Source organism: Sinohyriopsis cumingii, chromosome 9 (assembly GCF_028554795.1).
Source record: "Sinohyriopsis cumingii isolate HCF-2022 chromosome 9, ASM2855479v2, whole genome shotgun sequence".
Lineage (NCBI taxonomy): Eukaryota > Metazoa > Mollusca > Bivalvia > Unionida > Unionidae > Sinohyriopsis > Sinohyriopsis cumingii.
This window is the reverse complement of record NC_142969.1, coordinates 23,739,469-23,761,967: the sequence shown is the minus strand read 5'-3', so window position 1 is coordinate 23,761,967 and position 22,499 is coordinate 23,739,469. Positions and strand designations below refer to the sequence as shown.

Here is a 22,499-nt window from a genome sequence, read left to right as displayed (position 1 = left end):
AATAAATTTCAATTCGACGTCATTAAATCATCTTGTCTCGCGTACGCGTTAACGCTAATTTCGCTAAAAGTTAATATCATTTAAACTGTTAAGAAAGGACATAATGCCCATACAACTGAGAACCAGACTGAGTGTTTCCATGATGTAATGTGACATTCAATTGTGGGTTTTTAGAATTTTGAAGTTAAGACGTTGTTCTAATCATCCTATGGCATACATTTAGGGACGATACTTTGTAGAAAACAACACAATTATCTCTGGAAATGTAAGTTATAAAGATAATTTGTATATAATAACATACATTCGGCAGCAATATTAATATTGCCCCAATTCATTACTCCGGAAAATGCATTACCTCACCACATTGTATTCGGTTAACTTTCCTTTATACTTCCAAAAGCAGCCTTTCTGGAAAGACTAAAATAATATCTTTCGGTCTTTATATTATATTGAAAAATGGAAACAACTCTCAAATATTACCTCCCTTTACAACTTTTTGGTGGCTTCCATTTGAAAGGATATCTTGCAGACGATTCTATAAAAATATATTGCTTATATTTAATTCATTAAATTTCATTTTCATTGATACAGTGACAGAAAAAGAACTGTTTTATATGGTTCATAAAACAGGTAATACAATCAGGTCAATTTCGTCTTTGCCACATTTGATCTCAAATAGCAACACACATTTTTCCCGGTGGATCTGTATCTTAAGCATATTCTCTCATTGTAACTCGTTATTCAATATAAATAATAGTATCATACTGCCACAAGTCCATATTCCATCAAGATTTAGCACACACAACCAGAAAACAATGCCACTGAGTTTTCGGTATGTGAACTCGTGCGTAGCGGTCACAGTCGCATGGCAACCAAGTAATTAATTCTCATATATCTACACATTCTGAATCCCTGTTAAAGAAATGAAGGTATATAGGATTAATTATAGAAGATTACAAATATATACCAAATAGAATGGAGAGTACTAATCTCTGGATTCTAAGGGAGAATGCCTAAAAACGCTAGGCAGAATTACTATTTAATACAAATAATAATAACATATAGGTTAGAGAATGTTAATGCGTACCATGCAGAGATTCGAACCCAGATCCGCGGGTAAACGATATCCATCATCTTTCCTGCACACATCAGTCCATGTTCCATCACGACTCATCACACATCACCAAAACAATGATGCTACTGAGTCTGTGTAATACGCATTTGTTTGTTGCAGACACACTCAAATGGCGACCTAGACGGATGGGTAACCCGACCATCATTGCATTTATTGCTATTGCGAGTGTTTACTAACTGGTCCGGCCGACAACGAATGGGCGATATACGACTGCAGTTGTCACGATTCACTTTTCGCTGACTGTCGAGATGTCCATCCACGTGTTCATACATCTATGGTAGTCTATACCAAATGCTCTGCACTAGGATATTTCTCATCCGGACCAAACATTGATCTCTCAGCTTATGGTGGACAAATTTTACTCATAAAGGCGTCCTCCAGAGTCTAACTACCCTCTCCGAACCGATATTGTAGTATACCACCACTTTTAATGGCAAGTACTAAGGACAAAATAATGCATCTAGACGATAAGGTGTCATCATTGCAACACAGAATGGTCTGTCCATGGACCCAATTTGTACAAATGGACAATCGACAGCTAGACGAAGTGGATAAGTTGGAAATGCTTCATTCATCTGATCGTACAATGGAACGGACAGAATTCAGCTCTAATGCAGCTCCAACATAATGGACGAAACGATATTATACAAGACAAAGATCTTTCCGATTTGAATTTCGATTTTAATCTAACCAGACCAGGCTCAATTTCCAAAAATGAAATCTCCATTGGTTCTTAACGTGGCCAACTCATGCATGTTAGAGATCCTGTTATCCACATCACTCAGCTATCGTATAACCTACTTTCCGATAGCACTTGCCACATCATGCAGAGTCAGTGAAATAAATGCCCTCTTGTTGGATGCAACCTTCATGCAGTTACGCTTGTCCTAATGATACAACCAAGTTACTTTTCCAAAAACAGGTTGCCATCACTGGGTAATCACCAACACATTTTTCGCTTCCTCTCATCGATCAATACGTTGATAAAGGCGAGACCCCAAAATCCCGTGCTCTCTCTCAAGTATTATCTGATTTGCTTGGAAGATATCCATATACGTCTGCCTCTCAAGTTTTGAAGCAAGACATATCACATCAACCTTTCGACGCTTGGTTAAAGGGAGAATATAACTGACCTCTCTTGGGAGCAGGTGTACACTGACCTCTCAGGAACAGGTACGCCCCATGAAAATCTAGGCTTACGAAATATGCGCAATTTCCATAAGCCTGGCAATCGAACTGTCGAGACGCCGTAGTCAGCTGGATGACATGCTGAGACCACTTTCTCAGCTTTTTGTGTCAAAGAGAACTGAGCAGTTGTAGCTGAAACGACATTGCAATTCTGTAACTTGGCGGTATTGGCCACATTCATTTGATTTTCCTGGAAACACTTTAAAGGTTAGACCAAATAGGTACAAAATCTCATAGCGCTATACCCGTATGAATAAAACTAAGGTATCCCGTTGTGAAAAATAACATTAGGAGAATTTAATCAATTGGTAATAAAAGAATGATTACCAATGGTGACTCAGGTAGATGTGGGATAATTAGGATTTCCTCCACCACTTGCATATTATTCTAATGTAATGTGGTCGGGTAGTCTATCTACCGAAGAAAGCAAATATTGTTTGGTAAATAAAGTCTCTCCTATATTACTTACCTCATCATATTAAAAGCATCCCTTCTACACTTCCCCTGCGAACATCCTTCAAGGTGTCGATCAAGTAAATATCGTCTTTCAACCGCATATAAATCTAGCTGTATAGCTCTTTGAAGGGGTACATAACCTATAAGCTTTGCTTTCGTTTTAAAACCGTACCGACATAGTTACGTTTTTCCGTCTTTGCGTGCTCGGAGTGGCTGTATTCAGAGGCAGCAAAGACAATTATTCTAATGTAATGTGATCTGGTAAGTACTATAAGAGAAAGAAATATATTTCTAAAACAAAACCTTTTTATCATTATGTAATATCCTTGGCCCATTGTCTGTTTGATCTAAATTCTCGTCACTTCACTTGATTTCCAGCATGCATAATTCGTGCCCGAAGTAGGTTATATGGCACTGTGGATGAAGCATACCAAAGTAAATATCATTGTTATTGTAGTTGTAATTACCGTTTGCTTATGCATATTGTCACAAACTCAAAATGCTCAGTGAAAATGTGCCACCTAATAGATCTTTCATCCTTACGACAACATTTAGAATAAATCGAAGCTTATCAAATGCTTCAAGTATTGCATCATGTTTTTGCTTTGTGTTTAAAATCACAACTGTATTTGATAAACATAATAAACATGGTTCATATGGTAAGACACAGTAAGTATAGTATGAGCATTATATGGTAAACAATCTCCATTTATTTATATAATTTACCTCAATTAAATATTTTTTGTCAACTTAAATTAATGAACATAGTTTAATATAGCCCTTCAACAATACAGAGCGATACGTTTTGTTTAAAGAAAAATCTCAGCCATATCGACCTTGTTTTGCCCGATAATCGTTCTACTCACCGACTCCAAACTTGAAATAATTGATCCCAAATATATGTATCATTATTCATTGATGAAAACGTGGAAAATGTTTAGAGTGAAGTCTTTACAAATACGTGGTACCAACCAACCATGTACACAGGTTCCATTTTCTAAAATACGTTTCCGATGTTCGGATTTATAAGAAGTAAACTGTTTTCGAAACTTTTCCAAAGAAAATCTAAATATGAAAATGTCCTTTATTATAAGAAATGAGTTCGCGTCGACACTGATATGAATCATAACATGACTCATACTATAAGAACATATATTGTTCCCATGCATTTGTCGTCTAGACCTCTTACACATTTCTATAACTTGATTCATATATAAATTGACTTCTGGTACATTTAACTTTTCTTTTATTTACTAGGTCTCTTTAAAACGTATGTGCAGTATGAAGGAAAAGGAGGAGGTATGATATTGGACAGAAAAAATATATTTTATTGTTGAAGATTAATGTACCCCCATTAGACTAAAAGTTGCATGGTACTATGTTGCAGCATTTTTTAATCTAGACAGACCTGGGACTGGCAGATAGCGTCAGCAATACAGAAACAGTTTATGCAAAACTTTGCACATTTGTTATCTTTCGCAGGAAAATTAACACTTATTGATATTGGAATGTTTATATTTAAAGTCAAGGTGATTATTCTTAATGGACATTAGCTTTATCATGACATTTCGAGTCAGGGCTTAGATTTCCTTTACCAATTTCAAAGAATTTTGATAACATATGTTACACTCATTTTGTCAATGGATGAGCCAGGCTAATTCAGTAGTCGGCAATTTGGAATTCATGGTGAGTGCTCACTCTTTCCTATCGTTTCCGAACCATCAATTGACATCATTCTGACAAAATCCATGGAGACATGGTACTTATGTTTCCATTTTCCTAAAACGATCCATATGGATTGCAGAGTTGGTAGCCCGAATGCCACTTTGACTGAATTTAATTTGTTTGCATTGTATATAATATTTGGATAAGAACTGTGTTCAATTACATTACAGTGATTACTACGGAAGGCATAATTTTATTTCTTGATAGATCTGTATTGTTTGTTTTGTGTATGCATTAACCTACCCAGATAAAATTATGCGAAACTTACTATCAAGTAATATATTAATTGAGTGCAGATGCACAAACAGTTATGACTAACATCAGGAGTCTTGAACAATTTAAGTGCTGTGTTTTAATTGGCATATTTTTCTGATGCATCATTCCCATATCATTCTCATCGCTATAAAACAATATCACGTCAATACTACTTTCTCTAGCCTAGTCAAAGGTCTTTTTAGCGTAATATGGTATGATATGGCCTTACCAGGTCTGATTAAAGTTTGTATTTGATTTGCTATCCTCATTATGGTGTCCATAGCAAATACATTGTTCAAACATTCTTGTCATCACCTTATACAGTTATGATGAATCTTGAAAATATTAATGTTCAATAGGTTAGTGCTAAAGCACCATGATCTTATTTCCAAGTAAATATTGGCAAATGTCCTCCTGCGGGTCCGGGGTTGTAGAATTGGCCAGACGTGCCTCACTTCGTGTCGCAAGAGGTGACTAAGTAGAGTCAACCTGTTTGCCGTGGGTTGCGTCGCGTGTCGGGGGAGGAAAGGATCCTGGTAGTTGATCAGAGGCTTTCCGATGCAGTACACTACTTTGGCCTCTAATTCCTCTAGACAGGTGGTCGGGATGGGCCGGATCTCAACAAATCGGCTGGTTCCGTCGAGACCTAGGAAGTCTTTATTTACTCGCTCGCCTACTTTATATTTCTCTTTGTATCTGTCTTGATACCACCGTTGTCCCTATAGTATATTCCTTTAGCTTTCTCTTTCCCATGCCCTGGAAGATTTCCTAGAAGGCGGTTTCTTTACGGATAAATCAGGAGGTAATTTTAACGAACCAGGAATGTGGTGGCTTCACGGGCTAATCATAGGTAATTATATCGATTGAGTATAGAATCTGTGTATCCCTGGCGCTTGAAAAGTGTTCCCTTGTTTGTCACCATGGTGGGCGGAAAGCAGGATGCTGAATTTTAAACAATCCTAAATGGAAAATCAAAAATCAAAACAAACGTACAAAACCTGTATCAGACACAGATGACGAAAATTGTAGTGCGGAGTCATTTTGAGGCTTCATGGTTATACAGCCTAAAGATGCCTCAAAACCGCCTGCCGCACTATCTCCGTTTGTGATCGAAAGAAAATCACAGGATGATTGGCACTGCAAAACGTATCAAAAAGTTGAAATCGGGTTGCCTTCTTGTTGAGCGAAATCGACGAGGTCAAACAGAAAATAACAAGAAAATAAAAATTTTCTTCGATATCCCAGTAACTTCATTCGCTCACACAACAGTCAACATGTCCATAGGCTTGATTCCCTGTCGTGACTTGCCTGGAGTCAGCGATACAAATTTAATTGAAGGGATAAAAAACGAAAGTGTCACTGCAGTCCGTAAAATACGCATTAAACGTAATAACAATCTGCAGGACACCAACATCATAGTACTCACCTTCAAACATCTAACAGTACCCAGAGTGGTCAAAGTTGGCTTCTTGCAAGTGAAAGGCGACATATACATTCCGAACCCCCTTCCATGCAATAAATGTCAGAAATATGAACATCACGAAAACCGCTGTTCAAAAAACAAAATATGTGGCCGACGCGGAGACCATACTCATCAGGAATCTGATTGTAGAGCAACTCGACATTGTGTCAACTGTGGAAAGAAGCCCACGCCAATTCCATGGATAGTGATACTTGGAAACAGGAGAAGGAATAGAGAGGGTAAAGAACACATCTAACATTCCCTATCCAAAAGCCAACAAACTTTTACAGGCAACAATAGTCAACCTGGCCATTCCTTCTCCGCTGTAGTGAAGAACAATTCCAAAAAAGCGAAGGATACTCAAACACAGATTTACCCGATTCAGCACCAAGCTCTCACACCCATTATCATGCACAAAACAACTCGGCATCTACGCAAACAACCTTCAATAATATCCCATCACCGAAATTACCAAATAATAAAAACAAATCTCAAGGAAATAAGCAGCAAAATGGGTCAGATGACCCTATCAAACTCTATAATAGGTTTGGAGACATTGAGAGCATGGATGCAGAAGAGACTGCTCCATGCGCTGAATGTAGGTTTAGACCTACCAACAAAATATCCCCCCACTTCCTTCAGAGAAATAAACACACACATTGCCTTCGCGAAAAGTCTTACCTAGCTCCACAATCTTCACTTTAAGTTTAAAATGAAGGACACCATCATACAATGGAACTGTGGAGGACTTAAAGCCAACTAAAACTGCTTTTAAACGAACATGATCCTGCAGTACTATGCCTTCAGGAAACATTCTTGAAAAATAAGGACAACATCACACTTAACAACTACTCCCTGTTTAACACCTACTTTCAAAATGTTGCCAGCTCCTTGGGAGGAGATTCTGTTGTTTTGAAATATAGAGCCCCTCATATCGTCGTCCTTTAAAACAGACACTTGCAAGCTATTGCTGTAAGCGTTACTCTATATCGAGCAATTACCGTTTGTGCTATTTACATATCACCACACACCAACAAAGTACCAAATAAATTAGGGGGGCACTGAGTGTCCGAGTTTTCTTAAGCCCTCTTTGTACGGATCACTGCCATCTCACATCTGTCCGCGTCGTTAGAGCCTCCGATTCGGCAAATATGGGTATGTGAAAAAAGCTTGCCATCAGCTTCTCGTGGGTTGGTGGTGCTTTCCAGGTTTATCCAGGGTTCTTCCTCCACCATTAATACTATAGCCTATCGTGTGCTGAAAAATGGTGTTAAACCCCACAACAACAACAACCAAATGAATTATGCAATCGTGTTCAACAACTTTCAGCGACCTTTGTTTCGCTCGGAGATTTTAATGCCCATAACCTCTTATGGGGATCAAATTACATAAGTGACATAGGCCACAAAGTAGAATACTTTCATCCCTAGACAGAATTTGTGTCTATATATCACCAAATCAACAACACATCTACACCAGGAACGAGTACAAACACGTGTATCGATTTGACAATTTCTTCTTCTTCGTTGATATTGGATTATGTATGAAAGACCGCTGATGACCTTCATAGCAGTGATTACTTTCTAATCTACCTTGAAAATATCAACTCTACTACTGATGACGCAATTTCACAATGGAATATAAAGAAGGCCGACTGGGCTAAGTTTGAAACACTCTGGAAAACTAGGCTGAATAAGGATACAGTCTTCAAAGTTAATAACCCTATTCAGCATTTTACATCTATTGTAATAGAGACTGCAGAATAATCCATTCCCAAGTTCTCACTGAACTGTAAAAGAACCCCCAAAACCTTGGGTTGCTAAGGAATTACGGAAGCTATCAGACAATGCCGAGAAACATTGACAAAATTTAACAATCATCCGACACCGGCAAATTTAAGTAAATACCGTACTCTTCGGGCCAAAGTTCGCCGTACAATCAGAAAAGGAAAAGATAATCATGGAACAAATATGCTTCTTCTTTGAACTTTCGTTCCTCTATTAAGAAAGTTTGGGACATTATCCGCAAATAAACGGAAAGAGAAAACACAATTCTCTCCGACATCTGAAGCTAAATAATAACAATTTTAGTTCAAAACTTGACATAGCAAATTTTCATGCTGACAGTTTCTCTAAAAATTCCTCATCATCTAATTATTCCGAAGCCTTCCAAAGAGTATAAAATCAAAATGGTCACGTTTAAAATTCACATCCAACAACTCGGAAAGTTATAACCAAGTGTTCTCACTATTGGAGCTAATGGAGGCTTTAGACAAGGGTCATGATACATATGCTGGGTCTGACGAAAAACATTACCAATATTTGAAACACCTTCCAGAATCATCATTAACATCTCGTTTGAAAATCTTCAATGATTTATGGATTACTGGTAATGAACATAAGATTTGGACAGAAGCAACAGTAAGACCAGTTCCCAAATTAGGTAAGAATAGAGCAGATCCTACCAACTATCTACCCATTGCACTGACAAGCTGTGTCTGCAAAATAATGGAACAAATGATCAATTCTCGAATTGTATGGTACATCGAAACTAACATTCCAATATCTCCTTTCCAACGTAGCTTTTTTTGTATGGCCGTAGCTCCAGTGACCATTTTGTTGGACAGGAAAAACATATTCATGACGCATTTATCAATAAGGAACATTTAGTAGCGGTTTTCTTTGATTTAGTACAGGCCTATGACAAGACATGGAAGTACTGGGTACTAAATTACCTGCACTATCTGGGTGTCAAAGGCTGTCTGCCCTCTTTGATATCAAACGTTCTCTCAGACAGACAAATTCAAGGTACGAATGGACTCTGCCATCACTGATTTGCACGAGTAAGAGACGGGTGTGCCTCGGGCAGTATTATATCTGTGACGCTTTCCAACATCAAAATCAATAGCATCACCAAATGTTCGTCTTCTGTTGTGGACTGCCCGTTATACGTTGATGATTTTCTAAAGTGTTATCGATCAAAGCACATGCATACAATTGTAAGACAACTACACAAAAATATCAACAAGATTCAAAATTAAGACACTACTAACGGTTTCTAATTCTCGAAGTCAAAACCGATATTCATGCATTTCTGTCAGTTACGAAGACATCATGATGAACCTAAACTCAACCTGGAGAGAACGCCTATTCCAGTTGTTGAGGAAAAAAATAAGCTTTTAGATATTTTCTAAGAAAACTGACGTTTATTCCACACCTAAAGAACTTGAAAGCTAAATGCTTGAAATCTCTAGATCTACTCAAAGTAGTAGCGCACACTGACTGTGGTGCTGATAGAAAGGTCATCCTTAATTTATATAGAACGTTTATTCGCTCCAAACTGGACTATGGTTGCGTTGTTTATGGTTCAGCTAGGTAGTCATATTTAAAGATGCTTGAGCCAATTCGTCATCAAGGACTAAGACTCGCTCTGGAAGTGATTAAGACATCATCCTGTGAAAGTCTCCTTGCTGAAGGAAACGAACCACTTTTATCACATCGTGGAGAAATGCTTTCCGCACCTTAAACTCTCAAATTAAGATCAAACCCTCTCTGAACTCTGTCTTTTCTGCTGTTTTGCAACTCGAATACTAAAACTTGTACGAAAAAAAGCCAGACGCGATACCTTCCTTTGGCATTAGAATATCATCCAGCCATGACAGTACAAAATTAATTTTTCCAAAATTCAGCAACGGTCCATCTCCGAAACATCTCCCTGGCTACTTAAACAACCAAAAGTAATTTTTACGATTAAACGATGGAACAAGATCTCAGACAAACTCTTTTGTCTTCCACAATTCTTATCATCAACTCCTCACCGAATTGACAAACTACAGAAGAATTTATACCAAGGGATCAAAGGATGAGGAAAAGTCTGCTGCAACTTTTATTAGTGGAAAACACACAATACAAGTTCGCTTACCAAATGGCATATCAATGTTTTTTCTGCCGAAATCAGAGCAATAGATCTTGCTCTGCAAGATATTGAAAAGAAACGTATTTTAAACATCATCATCTTCTACGATTCCCTATCAGTACTTCAGTCACTACACAATAGAGAACTTGAGCATCCATTGTTGACCAATGTCTTCGTCAAAAAATACTAAGCTGAGTACCTCCCACATTTTTGTGTAATGTTGTTTACCTAGCCATGATGGTATTAAAGATAATGAGAAAGCAGATCGGGCTGCTAAAACGGCCCTAACTCAAGAACCATCTGATTTTAAAATACCGTATACTGATTTTAAACTTAGTATCAAAGGGACTTTACGTCAGAAGTGGCACACATCATGGAATGATGCAGTTACTAATAAACTTCACGCCATCAAGCCAACCCTAAGAGAATGGACTCCTTCCTACAAACCATCCGTAGGGAGGTGGTAGTCATTGCAAAAATTCGATTTGGTCATACGCATATGACCCACTCACAAATACTTAAAGGCGAAGACCCATCAGAGTGTGTTTCTTGCAATGGACCATTCACTATTAAGTACTTTATGATAGAGTGTTTCTACCTGCAACCTACACGTGATCAGTATGACAATATTCATAACATGAAGGAGCTTTTTGATACAATAAACTTCACTTTTATTGTGAAATTCTGGAAAGAAGTTAACATTTAGTCTCAGCTATAAATTTTACGTCATCACCTTGTGCAGTTTTATGTAATGTATATACCGTCCCATTTTCAATACCGTTTCATTTGTCTTCATTAACATACAACATTTACACACCCCTTGATCGGGAAGCTTTATTTTTTACCGTTACTATCTTATCGTTTTAATTTCAACTATTTGGTTTTGATATCGCTCTTCGATATGAAACCTTTTATAATATTTAAACGATCGTACATATAACTTTTTGTACGGCGCTAAACAGCCTAACAGTGCTGGTGCATCGTTAGAATAGAATCAATCAATCAATCTATTTTGCAAATGGGCCAACATGTAGTTTTAACATTTGTTGACACATCAACGGAGTTGACTTTCATTAAGCTTTACAGGAACCATTCAAGTTCTGTGTTTTACTGCATTTGTGTTTTTTTGGTGTCTTCTCTGCCGAATATGCTTCCATCTAAAGTATTGTGTACACTTTTTTTAAGAACCACACATTAGTATTGTAATATTGATTTACATAAATCAGATTGTGATCAATAGGACATGTTCTTTGTCTTGTTGTGGCTTCCCCGGCAATCATGTGACTCCCATAGTTGACTGATTACGAACGTATTAGTGACCACTCCTTATTAACCATTGGGGCACTTTCTATAAAAAGTCTTTTCTCTGTTCTATGACATTTTCTGCCATGCCTAATTATTTATGGATTCCACATATCTGGCTTCCATTGCAATGAAAAGAAAATGATTACTGACATCTAACAAATAATATTTGATTAACATTTGCTTATGAAACTTTCGTATGTTATGGAATGCCAACACTGCATTTTCGGTTATCACACTATTAAACTTCATATTGACATTTGAATTTAACTTTGTAACAGCATTCTCTTTGACATTCTAACAATGTCCTAACAAGATTTATCTCTTAGGGCGGTCTGCAATCATTTGGGTTTATAACAGCCTGGTTAGAAGTGCATTTGAATCATAAATACCAGATCAGTGTGTTCAATGTTAATGGTGTAGAGGAATGTGAGTAGGATTGGAGATGTAGTGCATATTCTGGTCTCTTGACTGACAAGCGTGTTTTGTGGCTAGACCTTACTGTATTATTTAATGCATACACTACATGTCAATGCTAGCTGATTTTGTGTAGCTAATGTTGTTTCTTAATATTCTTTTTATGGTGGAGTTAGAACTTGGTTGACTTGATAGGCTATCATTATTAACTTCATTACACTCTAAGCCTGAAATAAATTTATATGATCCAGGAATATTCGAAATTATAGTTTATATGGCACTAATATTAGGTGGACATAAAATAATGTTATACGTGAAACAACTTTTGATTTAACAAAATATTAATGACAATGACATTGTATTGGTGTGATTCTAATAGTATTCATTGTACTTTTATACTGTATGGATGAATGTATGGTTGCTGGGAACAGATAATTATGGACCAAATAAACGATAAACTTCTGTGGAAACATTGATTTATACTACTCTATAATATAAATGAATCGACATCATTTATGACTTGAATTAATTAGGTGTTTCTTTATATTTCCACACTGTAAAATCAACACTATAAGACAATTACACTGAAGGATGTGATGCACTTGGTACAATATTTAGTTGGTGACAACTATCTCCAACATTACACACAAGATCGATATAAGGATAGTGATGATGCGAACGAAGATTCACAGAAAGAGTCAGATGCAAATGAAGTCCAAAAGAAAGACCACGCTGTCAGTGGAATCCAAATAGATGTGAATAAACTCGAAACGAAACAACAGAATGTGAATGAGATCCAAACAAAAGATCTGGCTGCAAATGAAGTCCAAGCGAACAATCCAGGGTCGAATGAACTCCAAAAAAATGAGCAGGATGTGAATGAAAAAAAAACGAAAGGTTGTGAGTGCTTTCTTCTCTATTACACGTTTTCATGCAGCAATATATAACTAATTATCTTGACCTTTCATGAACTATTTATTCTTTAAGTTTGATAAGCACAATTTATCAAAGAACCTGTCTGTGACTAGTGTTTTGTTTTTCTCCTATTTTAATAAATCCAGGCTTTAGCTACTTGTACCGAATGCTTGATTCTACCCATCAAAGTGGGGTTATTTTGTGCTTCCTGTGCCACACCTACGACTTACGACGCACGTGCACACATTTAAGTACTACCTCACAACATAATCGACTCAACGACCGAAGTATCGACCAGTCAAAACAGATCAAAGTGAAGCTGGCACACATTCATTTGAATCATGTTAGTCAATGTAATTAAATCTAGACAATTCTCATACATTGGTGCGAGTCTCCTTTATAAACGAATGAGACAATTATGCCAATAAAGGAGCTTTCTATGTTCATATTTAAACAATATAATGTATATTATGGTCACTTTAAATGTATTAAGTGATATTTACTTTGTGGATAAAATGATTTTCCTAAATTATGTTGCATTAAAGATGTTAGTTTGGGGAAATCACATTTCATAATTAGATGTTTAACTAAAGGTGACCACCTCATATTATTTAGCCTTTGATATTTGTATATGACAAAATCAATTATAAAACAGGTCTGAAAAATATGATACTTCTGAACCTGAGTTTGTGTTTGAGTTTGATAATTTGATTTTGAGTTTGAAAATTTGGGTTTGAGTTTGAAAATTTGTTTCAAAATCACAAACGATTTTACTTTTCAAAGTTCGTTCCTGGTAAGATCACAGTGTTTCTGACTCATTGTTATGATCTATGTAAGGCAGTGTGATGAGACATGTATATCGAGTATAGTTTTGATTATGCTTGCTTTACTGTTACCTTCTGGACATTGTGACGGTCAATTTGATAATTTTGTTTAATAATGGTATTTAAATTCTAACCTGTTCATAAAAGTTAATATGAACTTTTCTCTCAAAAGGTGAAGAGTTTGCGAAGAAACCCGATTTTGAGAATCCCTGTCATGATCTCTTTATTTGGTCAGTTCTAAACAACCAACAGGATAAAGCCAAGTTGTTCTGGGATAATGGAAAGGTAATCATTTTATACGAATAGGCTGTCGATTTGTGGACATCAGTAACGAGATAACGATATAAAACGGTTTTGTCAAAGTGCTTCAGCCTGTGGATATGTCTCTCCGTCAATTCCTGACAAAGCTTGATGTACCATCTTCTCTCACAAAGCTTGGAAGATCGTAAGAGCATACCGCTTTCTCGTTTACATTTTTGAGGGATATTTCGTTACCGTTTAACACATTAGGTTTACATTGTATTTTGAGAGTTGAGACTGACATCGCTTTCCCTTCCCCGCGATTTGTAGGATTTCAACTAAACTTTGTTTAGTATCCAGTTTCACATGTTGATCATTGTTGACTAGTATTGTGGATCAAAATGGAGGCGTAATATTAAATTACTATATTACTATTGACCCTTAAAGACAAAACCTACAGGCCTGATACATTAAATTTTCCTAGACCCCATATTGGCCTACTTAGCATAATGTTAAATTTTCATATATCTAGAATGGGTCATAATGTTAAACTTTCTTAGCATTACATTTCCAAAAGCGCTATAAGTACAAAACAGTTGTAAAGATAAATTTATATTGAGACTATAACGGGCCATCATTAATGTCACTTTCAAATAAATCTCACACTGGCCAGCATGGCCTATTTATAATTTATGATGTACTCCATATTGCCCCACTATACAATTCTTATACAGATTTATGCTTTTCCAGCTTCAATCGTTCATTGTTGCTAATGTTCACAGGGCATGCATGTGTCAAGTTAATATAGTAGTGAAAACTCCAGATATTTTATTGCAAGCTCATATTGGATAGAGTTATTTTTATTACATATGTATATAAGATTAAGTGTGCTTATCCACATTATGTGTTTCATGAATTTTCAACAACTGTTATTTTCAACCTCTTAAAAGCCGCTTGACCAGGTTAACACAAAATAGAAAATGGCACTTTGGCATGAAGATCATTCAAGTGTAGACATCAAAATCATATATAATATAACTTAAATAACATTATGTCCACAGCTGATGAACATAATTTGGCCAAATAAATGTAAATAATACCAATATGATATAATCTGCATTGCCAAAATTATACAGCCTCAAAAGGCTTCTTTACAAAATAACTATGACTGAATTATGAATACATCTGCAAACATTATCAAATCATGAAGGCCTTTACATTTTATAGATAGGATTATGATCATCGACACGGCATGTGTGCTATTACTAAAAGAGAATAAGAAATAAAACACGACTGTAATTACTTTCAAACACGCTACAACAATTCAAAAATCCGAAGCAAAGAAAGTTTGATTACGAACAAAACTCTATCACCCTAAAGTAAAATAAGTAAACTTGACCCACTATGAAGTTTGGGCTTGTTGTTGAGTTTAATTATAGTGGCGTGCGCACAATTGCCACTTGAAGTTTGGGGGACACTATACAAACTTTTGTGTTCTTACAGGTGAAATGGGCAAATGATACTTCATCCAAATGAGCGATATCATAGGAGACTTAGGCGTTTCTTTTATTTGGAATCGTTTTGACATAATCTACGATGTAGCTTTCAGGCGATGGAAAGATAACATTAAATTACTCGAGAAAGGTCATTAATGCAATTTTTAATAATGCAAAAGTAATTGTTTTAGGAGTTTAGGAGGGTATGCTATATTTTCAGCCTCGGCAAATGTGAGTCACCACTGAGATAGATCATCAAAAATAAGTCCTGAATGATATTTTGAAAAACATTCTTGATACATGTAAAAGTAGAATATATCTCAAGTTAATTTGTTTCAAGTATGAAAGGTTGTAGTATAAAGAAAGTCATCTGGACTATTTATAATATCAGATTGCATTTTACAGGATAAAATCGCTGCTGCCCTAGCTGCACATGCTTTATTTTCTGCCATGGAAAGTCAAATTGATGATCGAGAATTACTAGAAGGAATTGATGACAATAGCACGTAAGATTCATTGCAACCTTTTACATCACATGGAAAACAGTTAGTTAATTATAAACAACATGTTAGCTAATCTTTCCATGATAGTTAATTGTAAACAACATGTTTACGTGGCAGGAGTTCAAGGTTTATCATGTCTACAGTTAACTTGCTTTTGAAAATTTTCTCATTCTATTACGCCATAGGTCAAGTGAAAGTATTCATTAATACGGATTTGATAAACACAAAAAAATCATCATTCTTGTTTTGGATTCTTATGTGAGATATAATTTGAGAGAAATTATTTATTTAGAACATTAATTGATAGTAATAAAGTCTTAATTAACTTTCACGCCTACTTTGGGATTAGTGTGATCTCATTCAAGGACATACTGGAATACAGCATTGTGTTATATCGGAACATTCAGTTTTATTGGAATTCTTTCGAAACATTCTATATTTGTCTATACTTTTTGGACGTGTGATACGGCATTAAAAATAATTTAGACCTTAATTCACTATAATGTATGTGTCGTTTGAATACTCACTTTGCATTGTACTGTAGGCAAATAAATTCCTTGTTGATTGTATGTACATCTGTTTATTTCACTTATTACTGTTGCATAATGTAAGACCTAAAGTCGAACACGGTGTTCGTTTTTTTAAAGTATGAAGAAGTTTTCCCTATTGTCTTTTCTGATCTTTGATTCTATTATCCTTTGCCACAAGGTCAAGAAGCATGGTAACGTTTCCTCAACTCTACAGCTCTATCCTAATGGGCACATTCAGATTTCATCACGTTATGCGTTCTAAGACATTGCCTAGATGGGCATATGACACAGTTTATCTGTTTCTGTTTATTATTTTTACATGTGTTTACAGTGAGTTTATGGCATTAGCCATAAAAGTTGCGAAAAAGTGTTATGAAACTGATCCAAAAAAAACACAGCATCTGATGATTTGCAAGATGAAGCAGTGGGGTAATGCAACATGCATCGAGATTGCCGTGAATGCACGTAACAATGAATTCGTTTCCCTACAAGCATGCTATGATGTCTTCGACGAAATCTGGATGGGAGGATTGAAGCAGGAGAATAGCATAAGGAAAGTATGTAAAATTCATCACTGCATAAGATTTAGCCAAATGAATTAATGCATACGTTTAGCTCTGCTTGCCTTAAGTTACAAGTATAGTGACTTTTCTGCTATGTCCTGGGTACCGCAGGATTAGAAAAGAATGCTGTTTGTATTGAAAATAGAACATCATCTAAGCACTTATACACCTTTATTGAATTTATTTGACAATAAAGCTAACCTATCTGATTCGGTCCACTTTAGAGGGGTGTCTTGTACTGAAGGTTGCATGCATATCTTTATAACTTAATTGTTTCCATAAAGTGCCTCATATCATTTCACAATTACTGAATATCACGTGACATGAAAAATGCTTGTTTTCCTTTTGGTAATATTTAGGATTTAGAAGAAGTAACTCTTCATTTTAGAGACCTTATCAAATGCGATTGCACTTATTGACATACCATGCAAATAATTATGAAGATCTTGATAAAATATAAGTATATCCACCTTTATTATCTCTGCTTTCATACATTAAATCTAAAGACACATGAACACAAGCACAAGATCGGTAGGAAGTTTAGATCTTACTTTCGTCTCTGCAGACAAATGCTTAGCTAATGTGATTGTTTCAAGTTAGAGGCAACACAGCTCACATTGAAAACGCTTTCACAATTGTTTAATTACAGTTCTTATATTCACGTCTTAAAAGATGCATAGACATATGTGTATTGGCTCAGGAAACTAGAGTTCTGGGTCCAAAAAAATAAGGACAGTTCTGGCTCAGAAAAAGGTGACAAATAATGGATAGATGAAAAATCAGGAGAGTTTTGGGTCAGAAATAGAACAGTTCTGATTCAGAAACAATAAGGACAGTTCTGGCTCAGAAAAAGTACGGACAGTTCTGACTCAAAAACAAATGGCTCGTAAAAATAAGTTCTGGCTCATAAAGAGAACAGTTCTGGTTCAGAAAAAAATAAGGACAATTTTTGGTTCAGAAGAAATCAAGGTGTTTCAGTGTGATATGAAGGTGAAGTTATGAATTGATAAGACAAGGTATCTAAATGTCTGAGTTTATTAGCAAAATTAGTGAACTGACTCATAAATGACAATACAAATGATTTTCTGGATAGATATAGTTTATATATTTTGACAAGTCCCTTAATTAAAATTTTTATATTACAGAATATGCCAATTAGGACGATGATATAACTATTATATGATATAAGGTCAATTAGAAAATAAATCACTATATATATAGTAGCACTTGTTTGGTAGACTTGGATTTTTTTTTTTTTGATATCGTGTGGAGTCTGAGCAGAACAGAAATGCTATATTTGGCGGCCCTTCTCATCAGAAGTAGGTCATTTACCCATACTAAGACGTGGAGTATACGTTTATGTTCCATATATTTGTACTTTTATTTAGAAGTTAATTTGGTAAAACATCAGCGCGGCCTTAGCACGTGTTATCATATATAACGTTACCTGCCTGAGCAGGTCAGCTGGCACAAGGGCATTGTTGTTATTTTCTTAGTATTTAGTAATGACCATATTGGCTGTGATGCAAAACTGCTAGATCAGCAGGATACCCAAAAGCAATTATAAGCTATTCCACCAGCAAAGATGATTGCTATTTTTGTGTTTTCATGTGTCTCTCTCTTGTTCGCTGCAGGCCAACGGGTAAACTTTAATATGAATAGAATGAATCGTACAACTTGGTTTATTACCGGCTGAGGAACATATCGTAGGACAACACCGAAGGAGTGCACTATCACCTACTTTCAGACCTTTGTATGAAAATTTATGATAACGCAGTAGTGAAAGAACTGATTCATTGCGCAAAATGTAGTATTAGTACAGTCTATGAAGAATTATAATTATGCTAATATATCTCAATCTTGATGTAACATCATGTCTATTACAGTATTGTCATTTACAACTAGGAAAGGTTTCTAGTCAACCGAATTAACACATTAATTTCAATATCAGAACATAATTAACGATATAATTAGATCGGTGCCTCTCTCTCTTCATGAAATTTTTTATGGAGCATACTTGCAGGGATCATAAACAGTACACGATGCCCATTTTATCGTGACCACGTCCACTCCCCGGTAGAATTGGCCCGACGTGCCTCACTACGTGTCGTTAGAGGCGACTAAGCAAAGGCAACCTGTTTGCCGTGGGTTGCGTCCTGTGTCGGGGGTGGGGGGGGGAGGGGAGGAAAGGATCCTGGTAGTTGAACAAAGGCAATACACTAGTTTAGCCTCCACTTCTTCTAGACGGGTGATAGGGATGGGCCCGGTCTCGACAAATCGGCTGATCACGCCGAGCCCTAGGAAGTCTTTACTTGCTTGCTCACCTTCTTTATCGTTCTCCTTGTATCTCTCTTGATACCACCGTTGCACCTACAGTCTATCTCTTTAGCTTTCTCTTGCCCAAGTCTTTGAAGACTTCATAGAAGGCGGTGGCTTAACGGATCAATCAGGAGGTAATTTTACCGACCCAAGAAGGCGATGGCTTTACGGGTCAATCATACGTAATTGTATCTACTGAGTATAGCATCTGTGTATCCATGGCAAATTGATGACGCAATTTTATAATGGAATATAAAGAAGGCCGACTGGGATAAGTCTGAACCACTCTGTAAAACTATGCTGACTGAGGATACAGTCTTCAACGTTACATCTGTTTTAATAGAGATTGCAGAAGAATCCATTCCCAAGTCCTCACCGAACTGTAAAGGAACCCCAAAACCTTGGGTCACTAAGGAATGTAAGGAAGTCATTAGACAAAGCCGAGAAGGACTGAAAAAGTTATCAATCTGTTTTAATAGAGATTGCAGAAGAATCCATTCCCAAGTCCTCACCGAACTGTAAAGGAACCCCAAAACCTTGGGTCACTAAGGAATGTAAGGAAGTCATTAGACAAAGCCGAGAAGGACTGAAAAAGTTATCAATCATATGACGCCCGAAGATATAAGTAAACACCGTATTCTTCAGGCGAAAGCCAGCCGTACAATCAAAGAAAGTAAACGAGCACCATGGAAGAACTATGCTTTTTCTTTAAACTCTCGTTCCTCTATTAAGAAAGCTGGGGACACTATCCGCAAAATAAATGGAAAGAGAAAACACAATTCTCTCCGACATCTGAAGCTGAATAACAAACACTTTAGTTCAAAACGTGACATAGCAAATATTCTTGCTAACAGTTTTCTAAAAATTCCTGATCATCTAATTATTCAGAAGCCTTACGAAGATAAAAAACTCAAATAAAAAAGTCACGTTTAAAATTCACATCCAACAACTCAGAAAGTTATAACCAAGTGTTCTCACTATTAGAGCTTATGGAGGCTTTAGACAAGGTCAATGATACATCCGCTGGGCCTGACGAAATACATTACCAGTTTTTGAAACACTTTCCAGAATCATCATTGACATCTCTTTTAAAAATGTTCAATGATTAATGGATTACTGGTAATGTATCTAAGATTTGAAAAGAAGCAACGGTAACATCATTTCCCAAACCAGGTAAAGATAAGGCAGATCCTACCAACTATCGACCCATCGCACTGACACGTTGTGTGTGCAAAACAATGGAAGGAATGATCAATTCTCGGCTTGTATGATACTAGGAAACCAACAACTTAATATCTCCTTTTAAAAGTGGCTTTCGTTTTAGACCGAGCACCGATTACCATCTGGTTAGACTGGAAACAGTTATTTGCACCGCATTTATCAAGAAGGAACATTTAGTAGCGGTTTTCTTTGATTTAGAAAATACCTATGACACGAGAAGAAAGTACTGGATACTAAATGACCTGCACGATCTGGGTGTAAAAGGCTGTCTGCCCTCTTTAATATTAAATGTTCTCTCAAACATACAATTCTTGGAACGAGTGGGCTCTACCCTCTCAGAAATGCACGAGCAAGAAATGGGTGTGCACCAGGGTAGTATTCGATCTTTGACGCTTTTCAACATCAAAATCAATAGCATCACCAAGTGTTTGGCTCCTGGTGTGGATGGCTCGTTATAACTTTATGACTTTCTAAGATGTTATCAATCATAGCACATGCATACAATTGAAAGACAACTACAACAAAATATCAAGAAGATTCAAAATTAGACCAGTACTATCGATTTTCAATGCTCGAAATCCAGAACGGTATTTATGCATTTCTGTCAGTTACGAAGACATCATGCTGAACCTAAACTCACGCTGGACGAAACACCTCATCGAGCTGTTGAGGAAACAAAGTTTTAGGTCTTATCTTCGACAGAAAATTGACTTTATTCCAGACCTAAAGAACTTGAAGCTAAATGCTTGAAATCTCTCCACGTATTCAAGTAGTAGCGCACACTGACTGGGGTGCTGATAGAAAGGTCATCCTCACTTATATAGAACGTTTATTTGCTCCAAACTGGACTATGGTTGCGTTGTTTATGGTTCAGCTAGGAAGTCATATTTGAAAATGTTTGACCAATTCATCGTCAAAGAATAACACTAGCTCTTGGAGAATTTAAGACATTCCGGTGTGAAAGCTTCCTCGATGAAGCGAACTAATCACCTTTATCACATCGTAGAGAAATGCTTTCCGCACAGTATACTCTCAAAATAAGAACAAACTCTCTGAATCCTGCATTTTTCTGCTGTTTTCAACACAAATACAAAACATTGTACGAAAATAAATCAAGCTCCATACCTCCTTTGTCATTAGAATATCATCCAGCCTTGAGAGTACCAAAATTGACCTTTCCAAAATTCAGAAAAAGTCCATCTCCAAAACACCTCCCTGGTTACTTAAACAACCAAAAATACTTTTAACGCTACACGATCGAAAACAATCCGAGACAAACCCTTCCATCTTCCACAACTCTTATCTGGAACTCCTCACGAATTTAAAATCCACAGAAGAAGTTATACCAACGGATCAAAGGATGAGGAAACCGCTGCTGCAGCCTTTGTTAGTCGACAACACAACACAAGTTCACTTACCAAATGGCATATCAATCTTTTCTTTTGAAATCAGATCAATAGTTCTTGCTCAGCAATATATCAAAAACAAACGTATGTTAAACAGTGTCATCTTCTCCGATCCCCTATCTGTATTTCAGTCACTACGTAATAGAAAACTCGAGAACCCATTATTAACCGAAATTCTCGTCAAAAATACTGAACTGAGTAACTCTCACAATATCGTATACTGCTGATTACCTAGTTGGTATTAAAGGTAACTCAAGAACCATCTGACTTTAAAATACCTTATACTGATTTTAAACCTATCATCAACGAGTCTTTTTGTCAGAAGTGGCATGCATCATGGAATGAAGCAGTGAATCATAAACTTCAAGAAATCAAGCTAACCCCAGGAGAATGAACTCCTTCATACAGAACCATCCGTAGAGAGGAGGTAGTCATTGCAAGAATTCGAATTGGTCATACGCATATAAACCACTCAGACATACTAAAAGGCAAAGATCCACCGGAGTACGTTTATTGCAATGAACCATTGTTAAGCACTTTATGATAGAGTGTATTGACCTGCAACCTCAGCGTGATCAGTATTATAATGTGCATGACAGGAAGGAACTGTTTCATACAATAAACATC

General features: G+C 36.5%; 1 protein-coding gene across 1 annotated transcript in view; it reads left to right on the top strand.

Moving 5' to 3' along the window:
- LOC149791400 (transient receptor potential cation channel subfamily M member 3-like) overlaps window positions 1-22,499 on the top strand; it is a 59,997-nt gene that overhangs the window by 22,801 nt on the left and 14,697 nt on the right. The window contains exons 5-7 of the mRNA XM_089971349.1: window positions 4,037-4,078; window positions 15,736-15,836; window positions 16,695-16,920. Coding sequence (XP_089827475.1) covers window positions 4,037-4,078; window positions 15,736-15,836; window positions 16,695-16,920 — 369 coding nt within the window. The remainder of the gene's footprint in view (window positions 1-4,036; window positions 4,079-15,735; window positions 15,837-16,694; window positions 16,921-22,499) is intronic.